The sequence below is a fragment of the Thunnus maccoyii genome, chromosome 4, assembly GCF_910596095.1.
Source record: "Thunnus maccoyii chromosome 4, fThuMac1.1, whole genome shotgun sequence".
In the NCBI taxonomy this organism is placed as follows: Eukaryota; Metazoa; Chordata; class Actinopteri; order Scombriformes; family Scombridae; genus Thunnus; species Thunnus maccoyii.
Window position 1 is genome coordinate 29,469,776 of NC_056536.1, and position 17,020 is coordinate 29,486,795.

Sequence of the window (17,020 nt, forward strand, 5' to 3'; positions counted from 1 at the left end):
TAAGTGACTTTTTAAATACAAAATGTAAATATTTATCTGACTTACCAATACAATACCCGCTTTCTGGTGAGTGAGGTGATTTAGTCCTAGATGTGCACAAAACACATGAATATGAACTTTTGATTAGTTTACAAAATAAAAATGTAAAATGTAAAATGGGTAGGCTTTGAAGTGGAGCTACAATGTTAAATTGATAAAGTTGATCAATAAAAATTAATTAATAATATCTTAATTTTATATAATTGTTTCACAAGAAAAAATCACTGTCAAAAAAGCCAAGATGCTCAGTTACATCTGTGGCAGTAGCGCTGATAGTGTGTCTCTTTCAATAATGCTGTGTCATTATCTATTTTTTGTGGCTTAGCCTCCTCAGTATATCTAGAGTTAGTAACTTCTAATAAAATAAAAACTCTTCTTTTATCTCTGGTTGGCTGTCCTCTGTGATTTGTGTCACCAGGTCAGTTGTGTGTCTCAGGATAAAATTAGAATCCCAAAACAAAGACATAAGTAAAAGCAGTATAGATGTACAGGAACTGTTGCTGGTTTAAACTGAACTGTTTAACAGGTGTCTCAAAGGCTTTTTCTGCTGGACTGACTGTTTCACAGTAAACAGTGGACTATTACAGGAAACACAAAGTGAAAGTAAAAGCTTCTGGGGAGTCAATCAATAAATCAATAAATCTTTGTGTGTGTTAGTATCTTGTTACAGGAGTCAGTGCTTATCCCTCACACAGAGCCCACTGAACTGCATGACTCAGTATGCTGACATGGGAGTACAAGAGGCCAAAATCTTATATCTTACAATGTTGCAAATCCACTGTTTTTAAATATTAAGAAACAAAGCCAATGAGTCTGTTTGAATTGGATGATTGTGTGTAAAAGAAGAAAGAATTGGAAAAACGAGCAGACTTTGGCCTAAAACTTACCAGAAGTTCTTTGCCATGCCAGGGACCCACCACTTTGATCCAGACTGAAATATCTCCTTAACTATTGGATGTATTGCCAAGAAATTCTGTGAGAAATCTCTTTGGGGGACATTTTGGCTTCAGAATGGGTTCACATCAAAATAAGAAACTAAACTGGACTAACTTAGTCAACCTAAGATGACCTACTTAAAACAAAAATTAACAAAAATGTAAATCTCTTGCCTACACCACACAGGAGGTTTACCAGAGACAGAGAGACAGAAGGGGTTAATTGCTCTTACAGAGTATAATTAAAGGGACTGAGATGCTTCATTGTAATTGTCTTATATGCAATCAAAGTCCTGGAAGTCAAAGTCTGGCCAAGTATTATCTAAAGCTTGTTAAGCACCTTTCTGAGTTGAGACTATACCTAATAGACTGTATATAATATAATGCTACTGAAATTAAACTTGCTGGAATTAAAGTATTATTAAATTATGATAAAATGTAATGAAATAAACTCTTCATACAAATACTACAAGTTACTCCAATTGTTTGTTCTTGTGATTTTTCATATTAATAGTATACTTGAAAAAGTAAATGATGTCAAATATTATTTCAGTTAAGCCTGAAGAAAACCATTAAAAAAACAAAACAAACTTGTAGGTGCAAATAGACTTTTTAAATCTAACTGTATAATAAGCATCAATTACCATGTTAAAACATAATTTAATGCAGTTGTAATATAATATATTATATATAAGAAAGGAGTACAAATACTGTAAATGGTTTAATCAAGATGGAAACATTTCTTTTGAAAATAAAATATAAATTAGAAAATATTCTTTTCAAAGTACAAATAAAGTAAATCATACAAATATATTTAGTATATACTATTGGGAACATTATAGGAACATATATTAATGAATACACTTTAAAGAAGCTTAAGATGTAAAATTTTAAAGAGTGAAAACTAAAGGTGTTTCAAGAAAAAAAAATCTGAAACAAGCTGGAAAAAAATGTATCAAAGCACAATCAAGGACATTTTTGATTCTAAAATAAGATATTTTGAAACATAATTGGTGTAAAAACATTTACACCTGTCAACCTGTCTCTTAGATCCCATCCCAACTAGGCTGCTTAAGGAAGCCTTACCCTTAGTGAGCACTTCTTTACTAGATATAATCAATTTGTCTTTAGTAACAGGCTACAGGCTTTCTACATAACAATAGTTTATTTGAGGATTTTCAGTCAGGATTTAGAGCGCATCATAGCACAGAGACAGCACTGGTGAAAGTCACAAATGACCTCCTAACTGCATCGGACAAAGGATTTGTCTCTATACTTGTCCTGTTAGATCTTAGTGCTGCATTCGACACAACTGACCATCAAATCCTTTTGCAGAGACTGGAACATTTAATTGGCATTAAAGGATTAAACTGGTTTAAGTCCTATTTATCAGACCGATTTCAGTTTGTACACGTTAATGATGAATCCTCCATGAAGGCAAAAGTTAGACACGGAGTTCCACAAGGTTCTGTGTTTGGACCAATACTACTGACCTTGTGTATGCTTCCTTTAGGTAATATTATTAGGAAACACTTCATAAAGTTTAATTGTTATGCAGATGACACCCAATTATATTTATCAGTGAAGCCAGATGAACCCAATCAGTTAAACAAACTCCAACCATGCCTTAACGACATAAAGACCTGGATGACCTGCAATTTTCTGCTACTAAATTCAGATAAAACTGAAGTTATTGTGCTTGGCCCTAAACACCTTAGAAACACATTATCTAATGATAAAGCTACTCTGGATGGCATGACCCTGGCCTCCAGCACCACCGTAAGGAATCTGGGAGTTATCTTTGATCAGGATATGTCCTTTAACTCCCACATAAATCAAATCTCAAGGACTGCCTTTTTTCACTTACGTAATATCACAAAAATCAGGCACATCCTGTCCCAAAAAGATGCAGAAAAACTAGTTCACGCATTTGTTACTTCTAGGCTGGATTATTGCAATTCCTTATTATCAGGCTGCCCTAACAAGTCTCTAAAGACTCTCCAGCTGGTCCACAATGCAGCTGCTTGTGTACTAACAAAAACTAGAAAAAGAGATCATATTTCTCCCATTTTAGCTTTGCTACATTGGCTTCCCGTAAAATCTGGAATAGACTTTAAAATCTTTCTCCTAACTTACAAAGCCCTTAATGGTCAGGCACCATCATATCTTGAAGAGCTCATAGTACCATATTATCCCACTAGAACACTGAGCTCCCAGAATGCAGGCTTACTGGTGGTTCCTACAGTCTTTAAAAGTAGAATGGGAGGCAAAGCCTTCAGCTATCAGGCTCCTCTTCTATGGAACCATCTACCGGATTCAGTCCGGGGTGCAGACACCCTCTCTATGTTTAAGAGTAGGCTTAAAACTTTCCTTTTTGATAAAGCTTATAGTTAGGGCTGACCCGGCTCACCTTGGATCAGCCCTTAGTTATGCTGCTATAGGCCTAGACTGCTGGGGGACTTCCCAGGATGCACTGAGCTCCTCTCTCCTCCTCCTCCTCTCCATCTGTTTGCATTCATGTAACATCAATGCATGTCACTAACTTTGCTTCTTCCCCGGAGTTTTTTGTGCTTTCTCATCTCACAGGAAAAGCTGAGTCCCGGGCCGAACCTTCGCGGTCCTTCACAGTCCTGATGGCATCCTTCCCTGGCTGTTGCTGCTCGTGCTTGTTGTTGTTGTTGTTGTTGTGATTTTTTTTTTCTTCTGTCCCCCCTCCCCCTTTCCCTCTCTCTTTCTGTCTCTCAACCCAACCGGTCAAAGCAGATGGCCGCCCACCAAGAGCTGGGGTCTGCTTGAGGTTTCTACTCGTTAAAGGGGAGTTTTTCCTTACCGCTGTCGCCAAGTGCTTGCTCATGGGGGAATTGTTGGGTCTCTGTATATTAAAGAGTACGGTCTTGACCTGCTCTATGTGAAAAGTGCCTTGAGATGACTTCTGTTGTGATATGGCGCTATATAAATAAAAATTGATTGAATAATTGATATTTAAACCTGCAGTGTGGAGCTTTTGTCTCCTCCTTCTTGCAGTGAGAGTAAATACTTAAATACTCATGTTAGTGCAAGGCTAAACTGGGAGTGAGCCAACTCAGCCAGTGGAAGTCTCTGGTGCACATGCTCTATGAGCCCAGTATTTGTATTTGTATCTATATTTGTTGAGGCAGCAAAATTATTTATATTTGTATTTTTATTCAAATAAAAGAGGAAATAGGTGTAAAAATCCTGTTTTTGATTTTATCACACTTTTAATTTTAGAAAATTTTAGTGTTACAATAAGTGTTTATGAATAAACTACCTTACGAAGGAGGTCCCCACATCGGGTCTCCAACTGGAGTCTCCCAGATCATAGATGACTGCGCTGACTACTGAACTAAAACAGAGTGTATCACAGACGCGCAGACAGACCTTTACTTATTTATACACCCATAACACAGAGACAGCACAGTGTGTAACATGTAGAGAAGAACTTCAAAGGCGATTCTTGCTTTGTACGTGTCATTTATTGCCTATTTTCTACAACCTAACTTTGTGGAAAGAACAACAGGTTATGGAGAGTCCCTTGGGAGCACTTAGCGTGTGTCAGTAGCTCAGCTTTATCTCTGGAGAGCACCGGGAGTGATGTCCAAATAATGAAATGTGGTCATCTAGCAGGTGGATGTGACTCCCCTCGTTGAGACCTGCTGATAGACGTAACAGCAGAGCAGAGGAGAGAGTCTGAGATAGCGATTTAACCGACTTGCGTGCTGGTAATTAACTTTTTTTTCCTCACTCGAAAACAAGTAAATATTTGTACGAAATAAATGTTCATAAAAAACCCACTATATGTGCTTTGCCGAATAACGTATTAGTATTCAGGCACACCCTATTAACCACAGTTCTAAATCACTGCTTATGATGTATTAGACAAACGACATGTAATCATAGAATGCATTTGAATTTAATAAATGAATTTAAATTTAACGTGTTCATGATCATTTTCTGATTATTACTCCTTAAATTGTGTTTCAGCTAATCCAAGAAAAATAGCCAGTGCCTCATAATAAACCAGAACTATGTGGAAAAATAAGAATAAATAAACAAACACCTAAAAAGTAAATAATAATCTATTTCCATAGCTGTAGCCTATCTATCCTGGTGACCTCGTCCCTGCTACAATAAACGGCAGGCTGTTTGTGTAAACAGAAAGGTGCAGAATTCTGGGAGAAGAGCAGGATGGATGTAGGCCGCACTATTCAACGATAGCACATCTTTTCAAAATCTTTGGTTGATTTTTACCTTCACCAGAGGAAAAGAACGTGTGCTTTTGTAGATTACAAAAAAGCATTTGATCTCGTAGACCAATCCTCTTCTGGTATTTTACTTTATGTCTGTTTCTTTTGTTTTTTCATGTGTAACTATATTCATATTCCTCCTTGATGGGTCATCGTGGAATGAAGTCCAAAGTTTAAAAAATAAAAAAAGAAAGAAAAAAGTCTTCTGTCTCTACACGGTACTACTCAGACTGGACGTCCACACTACATGTTGTTGACAGAGGTCATGTTCCAAGGCTTTGATTTTAGTTGTGTTGTGACAACATTAACGTCTACATCTACTGTATTTATTTATTTTTTCTTATTTCTGGAACAACCAAGAAGTTCCAGTTTCACATTGGCCCCATTAATGGATATAATTTTTCTTTTGTACCTCACAGTTCAGGAGTGATGAGAAAAACTATAAAGTAATTTATACATGGCCACATGGTGACCATAAATACGTCACTTCTTCCTTGGCTTGCGTCCTAGAACAAACATCTTTTGATAGTTTTAAATGCAAGGCAATAGTTAAAAAAACATAAATGATGTGCATATGCATGTGTGTGTGTGTAAAGAAATACTTTTTCATATAAAGCAGTGTATCAATCTCAGGATGAAGAGTAGGAACACTGAACAGGAGTGAAGGAAACATTTTTTTAATACCAAGCAACGGTCCCATGAAATGCATGTGCATATCCATGTTTGTGTTGTGCCCTTAAAACAGGGAAAATAGTGAGGGAAGAGGGATGAAGAAACCCGCACACTTCTCTCGTTTTCACTTGTTTGTATTGAGTCTTAATTATGTACAGTACAACCAAATTCACATATTTTCTCAGTCGGAATACACTCAGTCTCAGGACCACAGTTTCCACAAGTTCCTAAGTTATCCTGTTTTTTTCTAAATAATGTAAATTATATTTTGAACCAACATAAACTGTAACTTAAATGAAATACATTTACCTTCTTAACTTTCATATTGTACCTAACACATGAACTGACCTTTTACCATAATAAAATAATGTTTTTAAACCTTACAGACAAACTTTAATGCAGAAAATGGCGGAACAGTCGGATGCTACATTGGGACAATAGCAGTAGCTAGCTTACACGGTGAATGAGTTAGCCCGAAACTCTTTAACAATATAAAAGTACAAAATTCACCTCTTTCGCTCGCAATGAACAACAATGACGAAATAAGTATCAACAATGTGTATCGCTAAGTTTATAGTGCTTTAAGTACGGTAATTACCTTAAAACAGGGAAAATAGTGAGGGAAGAGGGATGAAGAAACCCGCACACTTCTCTCGTTTTCACTCGCACAATCAACCCAGAAAAAGAATACACATTACCTACTTGTACGGTTTACATTCTGGCTGGATATTCTCCACAGTAATAACCTTAACAAAATAACCAAATAACAATAAAATTATGTATTAAGGAAATAAAATATATAAGACATATAATTGCATAGCTCTGAAAAGAAATAAAATCATGTTTCTGAAAAATCTAATTATTTTCAAATTCTTAACTACCACATTTGGAACAAACATTTTGCCACTTTTATACTCCCTACAGGGAGTTTGTGAGGAGAAGAAAGCTGCACTTTTAAAAACATTTTAGATTAAATCAGTTTATTATTTCCTGCTCTTCAGCCATTAAAAATGAATTGGACTGTTTCAGGGTATCCAAATCTAGTTCAATGTAAGTTCCCGAAAAAGCATTGACTGTGACCTTTGAACTCTTGATTGAACAGTGAAACATGTCAGGATTTCCATCTTTTTATTGGGTTTAGTCTTAATATGACACTTTTATTTTTAGTTCAGTTGGTACAGAATCACATCTTTGTTCTTGAGTGGCATAAATCATAAACATACATTCATGAAATAAATGCTTTGATGACAAACAAAAATTAAAACTAAATCAAAGACAAGTTATAATACAAACCAGTAAACCAGAGTGACCACAGAGAAGAAATGAGTAGATTCTGATGGAAATATTAATTCTACACCCACTAAGTGGCGCCACATCAAAAGTAATCATCCATCAGAGGAGGGTGAGAATGTTTTCTATTCATGGATATCTCTGCAGAACAAAACACAACAAGTACGGTGGTTAAATGAGAATATAAATGTAAAGACACACTTAAATGACAGCATTTAATACTGTCAAATGTTAACGCACACTAAATATCTCTTAAGGCCATTTTCAAAAATATATGTGAAGAGAGAAAGAAGACGTACAACCATGATATGATGAGTGACTAAGCCTTACTAATCTACAGTAGAGCTCTACCTCAACAAATACAATAAGCTTAATCATTCATATAGATAAATGAGTGTGTAGGGGCTTCAGGAGTTTTTCTTTAGATTAACTGCCTGAATATGGGACCACTCCAAATTAGAATAAGCTCTTAAAAAACTCTCCAACATTGCGGACAATTTTACCCAGATTATACAGTAGATTAGACCTCTCAGCTTCCTGTCTGGACTCAGCTTCATGCTTTTGCTGAAACCTTTCTCTTTCCTCTTTGTTTTCTCTTTCAAGCTTTTCCTGTAATTCCTTTATCTTCTTCAACTCCCTTTCTTTCTCTTCTTTTTCTCTCTTTTTCTCTGCCTCCATCTCCTCCCTATCCCTCTTCCTCTCCTCCTCAAGCTTCTCCTTCTCCCTCTTCCTCTCCTCCTCTCTCTGTTTACTCTCCCTCTGCTTCTGCTCTTCCATCTCCTCCTTAACCCTCTTCATCTCCTCCTTCTCCCTCTTCCTCTCCTCCCTCTCCCTTTTCCTCTCTGCCTCAGTCGCCTCCTTCTCCCTCTTTCTCTCCTCCTCAAGCTCCTCCTTCTCCCTCTTCCTCTGCTCTTCCATCTCCTCCTTCTCTCTCTTCTTCTCCTCCTCAAGCTCCTTCTTCTCCCTCTTCCTCTCCTCCTCAAGCTCCTCCTTCTCCCTCTTCTTCTGTTCTTCCATCTCCTCCTTCTCCCTCTTCCTCTCCTCCTCAAGCTCCTCCTTCTCCCTCTTCCTGTCTTCCTCAATCTCCTCCTTCTCCCTCATCCTCTGCTCTTTCATCTCCTCCTTCTCCCTCTTCCTCTGCTCTTCCATCTCCTCCTTCTCCCTCTTCCTCTCCTCCTCTCTCTGTTTACTCTCCCTCTTCCTCTGCTCTTCCATCTCCTCCTTCTCTCTCTTCCTCTCCTCCTCTCTCTGTTTACTCTCCCTCTTCCTCTGCTCTTCCATCTCCTCCCTCTCTCTCTTCCTCTCCTCCTCTCTCTGTTTACTCTCCCTCTTCCTCTGCTCTTCCATCTCCTCCCTCTCTCTCTTCCTCTCCTCCTCTCTCTGTTTCCTCTCCCTCTCTCTCTCAGCCTCAAATAAGGCAAGCAATTTCTTCATCTCTTTTTCAAGTTTTTCCTGTTGTTTTTTCTCCAGTTCCTCTTGTTCTCTGCGTATTTGTTCTTCTTTCTCTTTGAGGATGCGTTGTTTCTCTGCCTCGACTGCCCTCTCGGCCTCTTGGAACATCTCGTTGGTGTAGTGGCTTCCTCCGTTCTTCTGGACTATATCTCTGATCTTCTTGAGCAGCTCGGTGACCTGAGCATCATCCTTCACCTTGTTTTTGAAGACATGGTACTGGCCGTTACATCTGGCTACGAGTTCCTGCAGGTCTGGACTTTCATCCAAGAACTTTTCAATAGTATCGTCAAGGTCATCACCACGAGTGAAGAGCACCATGCTGTATTTGTCTGCAGCTTGGCCAAAGATTTCTTGAATCCTCTGCACTGTATTCATTTCTTCCTCTGTGAATCTTCCTATCCCAATGACCACCAGGAAGACATGGGGTCCAGGAGCAGCATAAGAGATGCACTGGCTTATGTCTTTAGTTGTTTTATCCTTGCTGTGTCTGGTGTCACACAGGCCGGGGGTGTCGATAACAGCAACCTGTTGTCCGTGCACCACAGCAGTGACCTTAGAACAGTATTCAGTCATAGACTGAGCACTGCATTTTGATTCAAAGCACTTTTTTCCCAGGATGGTGTTTCCAGTGGCACTCTTTCCAATTCCAGTCTTTCCCACAATCACTATCCTCATCACCTCATGATTGTGTACTGTATGGGAGAATAAATAACATTACATGAGAATGGTATTCTAGGTATTCCAAAGCTTTCGTAAACTGCATCAACATCAGGTTTTTTACAGCTTTCAGCCCGTGAATAAGAATGTATTATTTCACACATTGTTGGCAAAATATTCCTTCAACTCTCTGTTTCTCAATTCAAAAGTAATGGGTACTTTTCCCAGGAGCAGTAACTGAATGCATATTGTTGTGCACAGTACCTTACACTCTTAAAAAGGAAGTGCACAAATTCATAATGATCTATCTTAGGTGCAGTGGGTGAAGTTAGTTCATATAAATACTTTATAATTCTATTCTTATACACTATGAATCTTAAGTTATTTGTCACTTTGCAGGTACATTTTGTGTTTTTTTAAAATCATGGTTGTCAATTTTGTGTAATTTTGGAGAGGTGTAATGTATCTACACAAAGAATATAGTGTAGTAGTGAGTTATTGTAGTATTTCCTAGGTTTGATTGTGTAAAACATAAAGCTAAGTTACACATACTGTCAGTCTCCATCAAGAAATAACGTCTCTAATAAAACTCAAAATTAGTTTCCTCATCAAATTTCGTCATGTATTAGATATGACATATAATTCTACTATTAAATGGCACCCAGGCAGAAAACTGATGTTACAAAATATGTTTTTAACCTCTTAAGCCCTAGGCCTCTGGCTCAAACCCCTGCTTGTAAATGGCATACTCATAATGAATACAGTATATCCCTGCAACTACAAGGTTTATATGAACACTTTCTATATCATAATAAAGGTAACACTTATGAGATTTCTGCAGAGGTGTAATCATCAGTATAGATGTTACTGGGTCAGAGTAAATGAAGATGGAACGTAGCATAAATGAAAGATTTCATTTGAGCCTAAAAAAAACTTAACAGTATTATTATATAAATATCCCCTTTGAAATTATGCAGTTGCAGCCCAAAACCTCTAGCAAACCATAAAATGACATCTGAACATTACTTGTCCCAAAAATTATTCTAACAAAGTGAAGCAGTGCAAAGTTAGAGAAGTTTTAGTGGAGAAAAAATTCTGAATTAGCTATTTGTAATTACATCAAACGTTATGTAATCCTAATGTAATCTGAGTAACGATCTCAGCTAACCTGAGAAATAATATCTCTGGAAACCATTGGTCGATTTGGATGCTTCAGGCCTCTAATCAAAGCTCACAAACTCTGCTATTGATTGCTTTTGACTAAATCTGGGTCAGTACTACGATTTGCATGGAAGGCTTAGACCATGGCTGACTTCAATCTGTCCTCTTTAACGTGAAAGTGGATACAGAAAGGCTGTAATTGACTCAAAATGACCCAGAGACATTGGACCAGCCATTACTAGTGGTTATATGTGGTCAGATGCAACTTTTGATTACAAAAACAGCAAAGGTCAGATGCAATTTGTAGTTGTAAATGTAAAAACGGAAGTTTGTTTCTATTTTTCTTCTACATTTTTTTCAGTGAGTCATTGAGAGCACACTTATAATGTTCATATCCATATTTTATGTCATATTATTAGTTAGCACAACTATACTAGATACTAACTGCAACGTTTATAAACGTTTTACATGATCAGTAAAAAATGGTATTTGCCACCTTATGCTCTGCTTTACTTTAAAGATGCCCTGTGGAGTTTTCTTGTAAACATCCATATTTACTAACCGGTTACAGTATTGTAAGTTTCTGTTACATCAGCCAATACAGCAGAGAAAAAGTTAAGCTGAGAGCACAACTTCATTTTAAAGCACATCTTTTTTAACCTCACTCCAAAAGGCATAAACAGCATGACAATACCAAAAAATATTAACTGTTTCCTCAGATTCCATAGAGCTCAAATGGCAGTCATATGACTGAAAAATGCCACACATCTATAAATTTTCCTAGTGACTAAGAAATTGATAGTTAAAATTATTTTAACTGAACTAAAAGTACTCCAGAATTTTCAGTCTGATTATAATCAAGGAACTAGAGGTTAGGTCAGAAATACAAACTAATAAATGTCTTAATGTCTTTGCAGTTCTATCCAGTATAAGTCTACAGAGGTATTAGTGTATTGGAGCTACAATAGTACACTACATAAAATTAGATTCAGCAGTGATCACTGTTATACCACCATCAAATAATGGTAGTATGTAAAACATGGATACAGTAGTGTTATGACTTACTTAAGTTGCTGGTCATGTTTAGGTTCAAGTAGATGCTGCAGCTGAAGTGAAGATGCAGAGTTCAGATTGTATCTGCTGCAGCTGCTTATAAGTGTCGCTATGCACCAGACCACTCCCACAAGCTGCACTAGTGAAACTAAATCAAGTCAATGATTCACTCTGCATACAGTCATGATAATAGCTTAATATGTGTCAAACTGATCAGTAAAAGTAAAGGTCTTTCCAATGGCAATGTCTGTGTTTCCTACTGCCGGGTGACAAATTAAAGGAAAAACCGGTACAGGTCTGAATGCTTGACCCCTACAGTGAGGGGATCTGGTGGCTCTGTTATGCTTTGAGGGGCATTTTGCTGGCATGGTTTGGGTCCACATGTCCCCTTAAAGGGAAGGGTCACTGCAAATCAATACAAAGTTATTGTGACTGATCATCTTTATCCTATGATAAAACATTTCTATCCTGATGGGAGTGGTCTCTTCCAGGATGACAATGCCCCAACTCACAGGGCACGAGGGGTCACTGAATGCTTTGATGAGTATGAAAATGATGTGAATCATATGCTATGGCCTTCACAGTCACCAGATGTCAACCCAATTTAACACTCTCCACCATCAAAACACCAAATGAGGGAATATCTTTTTGAAGAATGGTGTTCATCCCTCCAGAAAAGTTAAGAGACTTGAGTGTTGAAGCTGTTCTGGTGGCACATGGTGGCCCAACACCTTACTGAGACACTTAATGTTGGTTTTATCCTTTAATTTGTCATCCATCTGTATTTCATTGTGTTAATTTTAATCTTCTGAGCTTTCTTGTGTAAGTTCCCACTGCTGTTTTACTTTTAGTTTCTGTTTAAATACAGCCCTGAGGTAAAATAGTCTGCCTGTTCAGCACTGTCAGTTGACATCAGTTTGTGTAGAGCTTACCAGCATTAACGTTTGTCCTTTGTTACATGTATGTCTTCTGTAACCACTCCCCTTCATTTCCAGATACTCCATATATTAACTGTAAACCTCAAACCTTGCTCTCCCCCCGACCACTTACAAGAAATGGCAGCACTTTTTCAAAACTGCAGACAATGACTATTTGAATAAATGAGTAAATAGAATAAAATATATAAATGCACCAGAAATTGAAAACAATTCAATCGCTTGCTAAAACTCAACTTGTTGTGAAATGTTTATTATTTTTTTTTTTTTCAATTTTCACTCTTCATGCATAATTTTTTTTTTTTTTTACCTCTTTCACACAATATAAGTTAGGCTGTAGTCTCCTGGTCGATTAGTTGGTCGATATGCTCTCGTCTGACTAAATTCTCATTGGTCGAATAATCTCCGTGTTACTTTCTTGAGGAGAGAAGCGCTACATCATTAGCCTTCCAGGATTAATCCATTATTCCCTGCGGCGGGAGGGACAGACTAACAAATTACCTGTTAAAACGTGGGTGTATTCAAAACCAACGCTGCTTGCAGCTTTAATTTTATTTTTTACTTTTATTTTAACCCAAACCATGATCTTTTCCTAATCCTCACCAAGTGGTCTTTGTGCCCAAACCTAACTAGACCTTCACCACGGCATTGTCACACCATAAAACATCATTATTCAACAGGTAGAAATGTTAATATGCTACGTTTGTAGAAATGTTGATATGATACATAATTAATGTGTTGAAACGTATATATTCAACGTTTCTGTGGTTTGCAGAAACATTCAATGCCAACGTTTTCTTCTGGCGACTGGGTTGGTCAAAGTCCATCAAATGATAACATTTATGTTTACCACTGTTCATGGTCCCAATTAACAAATAAGTCAAGCCTCTCATTGGAAACACAGTGAAACACCTTATTAGGGCCCGAGCATGAAAGTGCCAGGGACCAATATTATTTCCCCACACCATTGCATTTTTGAGGGTCTTAGGATGTTCAAAAAAGCCATGTCAACCGACCTACAGTAGTGATTCCATGGCTGCTGCTCCCTTTGAAGCCTGTGAGGTGCGAGGGTCTGTTCATCGCTGCTTGCAGCTTTAATTTTCTTTTAAAATTCATAAAATTCCTATGAAACATGTCAAAATCACAATTACTCCATAAACATTTAGGCTTTTTATAGTGTGCACTACACATGTGGTTTGTATAACACAAAGTTACTTTAACGCTCCACATACTTTGTTAGATAAAACACAAAATCAGGCGTTTTTGTTTCATCTGACAGCTTTTAGTTTCACATTCAGTCACTGAAGTTAGAAATTTACTAAAAGTTTATGAAAAAGGTAAACTGTCTCCTAGGACATCCTCAATATACAATTTTTATTTGAGGAAAATATTAACTGCTGCAGGACATTATTCCTCTAGATGGTGTTTGCCTACCTGACATCTTCAGGCCAACTGGTGCAATCTGAAAGAAAAAGGAAATGTAACCAGCAGATTAGGACTGATAATAAACCGTCTCAAGTGGAGTAAAAATAACTGCGGTAATGGAAATATACTGTATAGATCTATTGCAAATTCTTTTTTTTAAATATCATTTGCATTATATAAGCAGGATAATTGTATTAATGAAATAAAAAACCTCCATCATCCACATCTATGAGTCAGATTTGCAACATTAAAGCAAAAGACAAAGACAAGATACAAGTAATATTTCACTATTCTGCACACCACACCCATTTCAAGTTCTTTACATTGTCTGTTCTTTCCAGAACCGTTACACATCACTGTTAATATAGTGATGTTTTATGATGTGACAACACTATGGTCAAGGTCTGGTAAGGTTTAGGGAAAGATGATGGGTTGGGTTAAAATAATCAGTTTGTTAAACATTGAAAACTGGTTCTAGGGACGTGGAACATCATCTCACTGGTAGGGAAGGAGGGACCAACTAGATATAGTTGGGCTCACCTCTATGCACAGCACCAGCTCTGGAACCAAACTCCTGCTGCTGGGCAGGGGTGGGGATACTCACGAGACCCCAGCTGAGCACCACAGTGTTGGCGTTCTCACCGCGGAATGAGAGGGTCACCTCCTTGCGGCTACTGGATGGGGTGTGGTCTGGTGAGTCCACAGTTCTGCTGGGGAACTTCAATGCTCACATGGGCAATAATGCCTAGGCCCAGAACCTTTGCCTCTACTTGAGTCGGGCTAATTTCATAGCCGGTGTCTGCTGCCAGAGCGACTTTAGCCTTTGCCGGACCTTTAGAGGCTGAAGCTCTGACCAGCTCTGCTTTGGCAAACACTCTGGCACTGTCAGACGACCCAGAGGCTGCGAATCCTACATTGGACCCTTTCACCTCAGCTTTAACATCAGCAACCTCATTGTGAGCATAAGGCTGAAGGCTGACTGTTGAGCCTCAAAAAGTTCAATTACTGATATATTCTGCTGGAGAACTTTTACTGAGGTGGCATATATATGAAACTGTCCCCCAGCCAGTGTGTGTGTGTGAGTGTGAGTGTGTGTGAGTGCAAAGTAAAAACTGAAAGTATGAAACCAACTGTAAGAACAAAGACCAGAGTGTCACAGAAAAAGGTGGATTTCCTCACCACATAGTTTAACGTTCAAAGATGCAGATTTTCTACTGTTATACTGACTTTATTATAAACTAGAGACTTAGTTTGTCAGGAATTTGCACAAGTAACACATTACGTTAAATAATAAAAAAGATGGTTCTGGTGAGATTAAAACAAGACTAAAAGAGTCTACAGCCATGCTGCTCACACACTCTGTGAGTCTGTACTCAGGGACATTGAGCTAAATGATAATGTCAGCATGTTAACATGCTAATCTTTAGCAATATAATGCTTACCAAGTTCACCATCTAAGTTTAGTGTTTTAGAATGCTAACATTTGCTAATTTAGTACAGCTGAGGCTGATGGGGATGTCATTTGTTTTGCAGGTATTTAGCCATACGGTTAAGGGATCAACAAAGTTACAATTCATTCTATGGGGGGCATCAATGTCTGAATGTCTAATTCCCAAAGAAATATGGTACCTGTTTCTGAAATTAGGATTCCTGTTGGCCTCCCTGTTTATTATAACCTGTTCTGAAAGTTGTTCACTGAAGAGGTCATTGAAGAGGTCAAGTAAAAACTTCTAATAACATTTTATTCTTCCTCTGACATATACAAACCAGGTTGAGACTCTTTTATTTCATTACATGTTTTATTTTATACCATTGTCAGTTATATTTTATATTATTATCACCACATTCCTTTCAAAAGTGTTGAAAAATCATGAAACAATCTGCCCCATTGTGCCAACAAAAGGTTGACATGGTTTTTTTTAGTTTGGTATGCTTTTGTCATATCTCTCAACTAACATTAGATGAATTGTCATGAAAAACAACATTCTCATCAATCTCAACTGACTTCAAATAACAAAATGTCCCGTGCTTTTCATTCTTTTTCTTATCTACATAGAAAGATATTTTTTCATTAAAACAAATACTCAACATTGCCCACACAACAAAGAAAAAAAACTGTTAATCAGAAATAGCACATACATTACCTGTAACAACTAATCCAATGAGACTAAATATGAGGAAAAATGGACGAGCCCCCAATCCATGTTATGATCTGTCAGTTTTGCTTCATTGTCTGAGTTTTGTCCTCTTTTCTAGTTAATTGCAGTGAGGCCATACTGAGGGAGGCAGTTGTATATTTGTAATTAATAATCAGTTCTACACACAGACATAAGGGCTTGGTGGTGTGGTTCATATACGCTGTGATGTTGTTCTTTATAGTGTACATGTTGCAGAAGGAAATGTTCGGAGAGGTAAACATCACTTGAGTATGAGGTTTCAGTGGGTGGAACAGGAAGTTGTTGGCAGGAAATGGAGCAATCATGGTGGACATGTTGGCCTCTGACAAGTAAAAGTACAGTCTTTATTTGTGCACTTTGCTCAATATGATAAAAGCTGGTATATGTGGTTCTAACATATTAATATGTTCACTCTCCATTATTTAAAAGCAGTAGACACAGAACATAGACACACATAAATACTGGAGAAAAGAAATATATCTCAGTGGAGGTTTAAAATGTCATGTTTTATTTATAATGCAGAAAACTTCAAACGCTACTAAAAAGGTGTCATTGTTGGAATAGAAGGAACAAGACAAAGTAAGAGAGAGCTGCATTTGGAATGAAGCCTCACTCTACCACAACTCAAATTGAAACCCAATCAGGAATTTGCACAAGTAACACATTACGATAAATAATAATACCTCGCCTGGACATGGGATGGAAGATGTCCCCTACTTCACTGTGAAGTCCATTCTCAGTGTTTGTGCACTGGGGGCTTTAAGTTTTCACATCACACATTTATAAGTTTCAATTTAAGCAGAACTTTTCTTTTCTCCTACACTGTATGACAGTAATACACACATGTCTGTATGTTTGTTTAAACACTTCAACATGACTTAAATGCAAGTAGAACAGGTGCCAAAAGTCCCACAGACATGGTCAGCGCCTGTCTGGCATCAGGATTCCTGTTGGCCTTC

The 17,020-nt window shown here is 37.7% G+C and overlaps 1 protein-coding gene across 1 annotated transcript; it reads right to left on the reverse strand.

Moving 5' to 3' along the window:
- Window positions 1-7,657: 7,657 nt before the first annotated feature.
- On the reverse strand, window positions 7,658-16,375 carry LOC121895738 (immune-associated nucleotide-binding protein 13-like). Its single transcript, XM_042409160.1, has 6 exons — window positions 16,213-16,375; window positions 14,655-14,863; window positions 14,425-14,602; window positions 8,458-9,345; window positions 7,991-8,112; window positions 7,658-7,861 (listed from the first exon to the last, which is right to left on the reverse strand). The coding sequence occupies exons 1-6, from the start codon at window positions 16,373-16,375 to the stop codon at window positions 7,658-7,660; spliced, it is 1,764 nt and encodes a 587-aa protein (XP_042265094.1).
- Between the last annotated feature and the right edge of the window lie 645 nt (window positions 16,376-17,020).

Excerpts from the sequence above, each read along its gene's own strand:
- LOC121895738 (XM_042409160.1), bottom strand. The coding sequence starts at position 16,375 with ATGTCCACCATGATTGCTCCATTTCCTGCCAACAACTTCCTGTTCCAC. Across the intron at positions 14,603-14,654 it reads ATGAAATTAGCCCGACTCAA|TTCCCCAGCAGAACTGTGGA; the intron begins GTAGAGGCAAAG and ends TGAGCATTGAAG. Across the intron at positions 9,346-14,424 it reads AGCTGGTGCTGTGCATAGAG|TACACAATCATGAGGTGATG; the intron begins GTGAGCCCAACT and ends TCTCCCATACAG.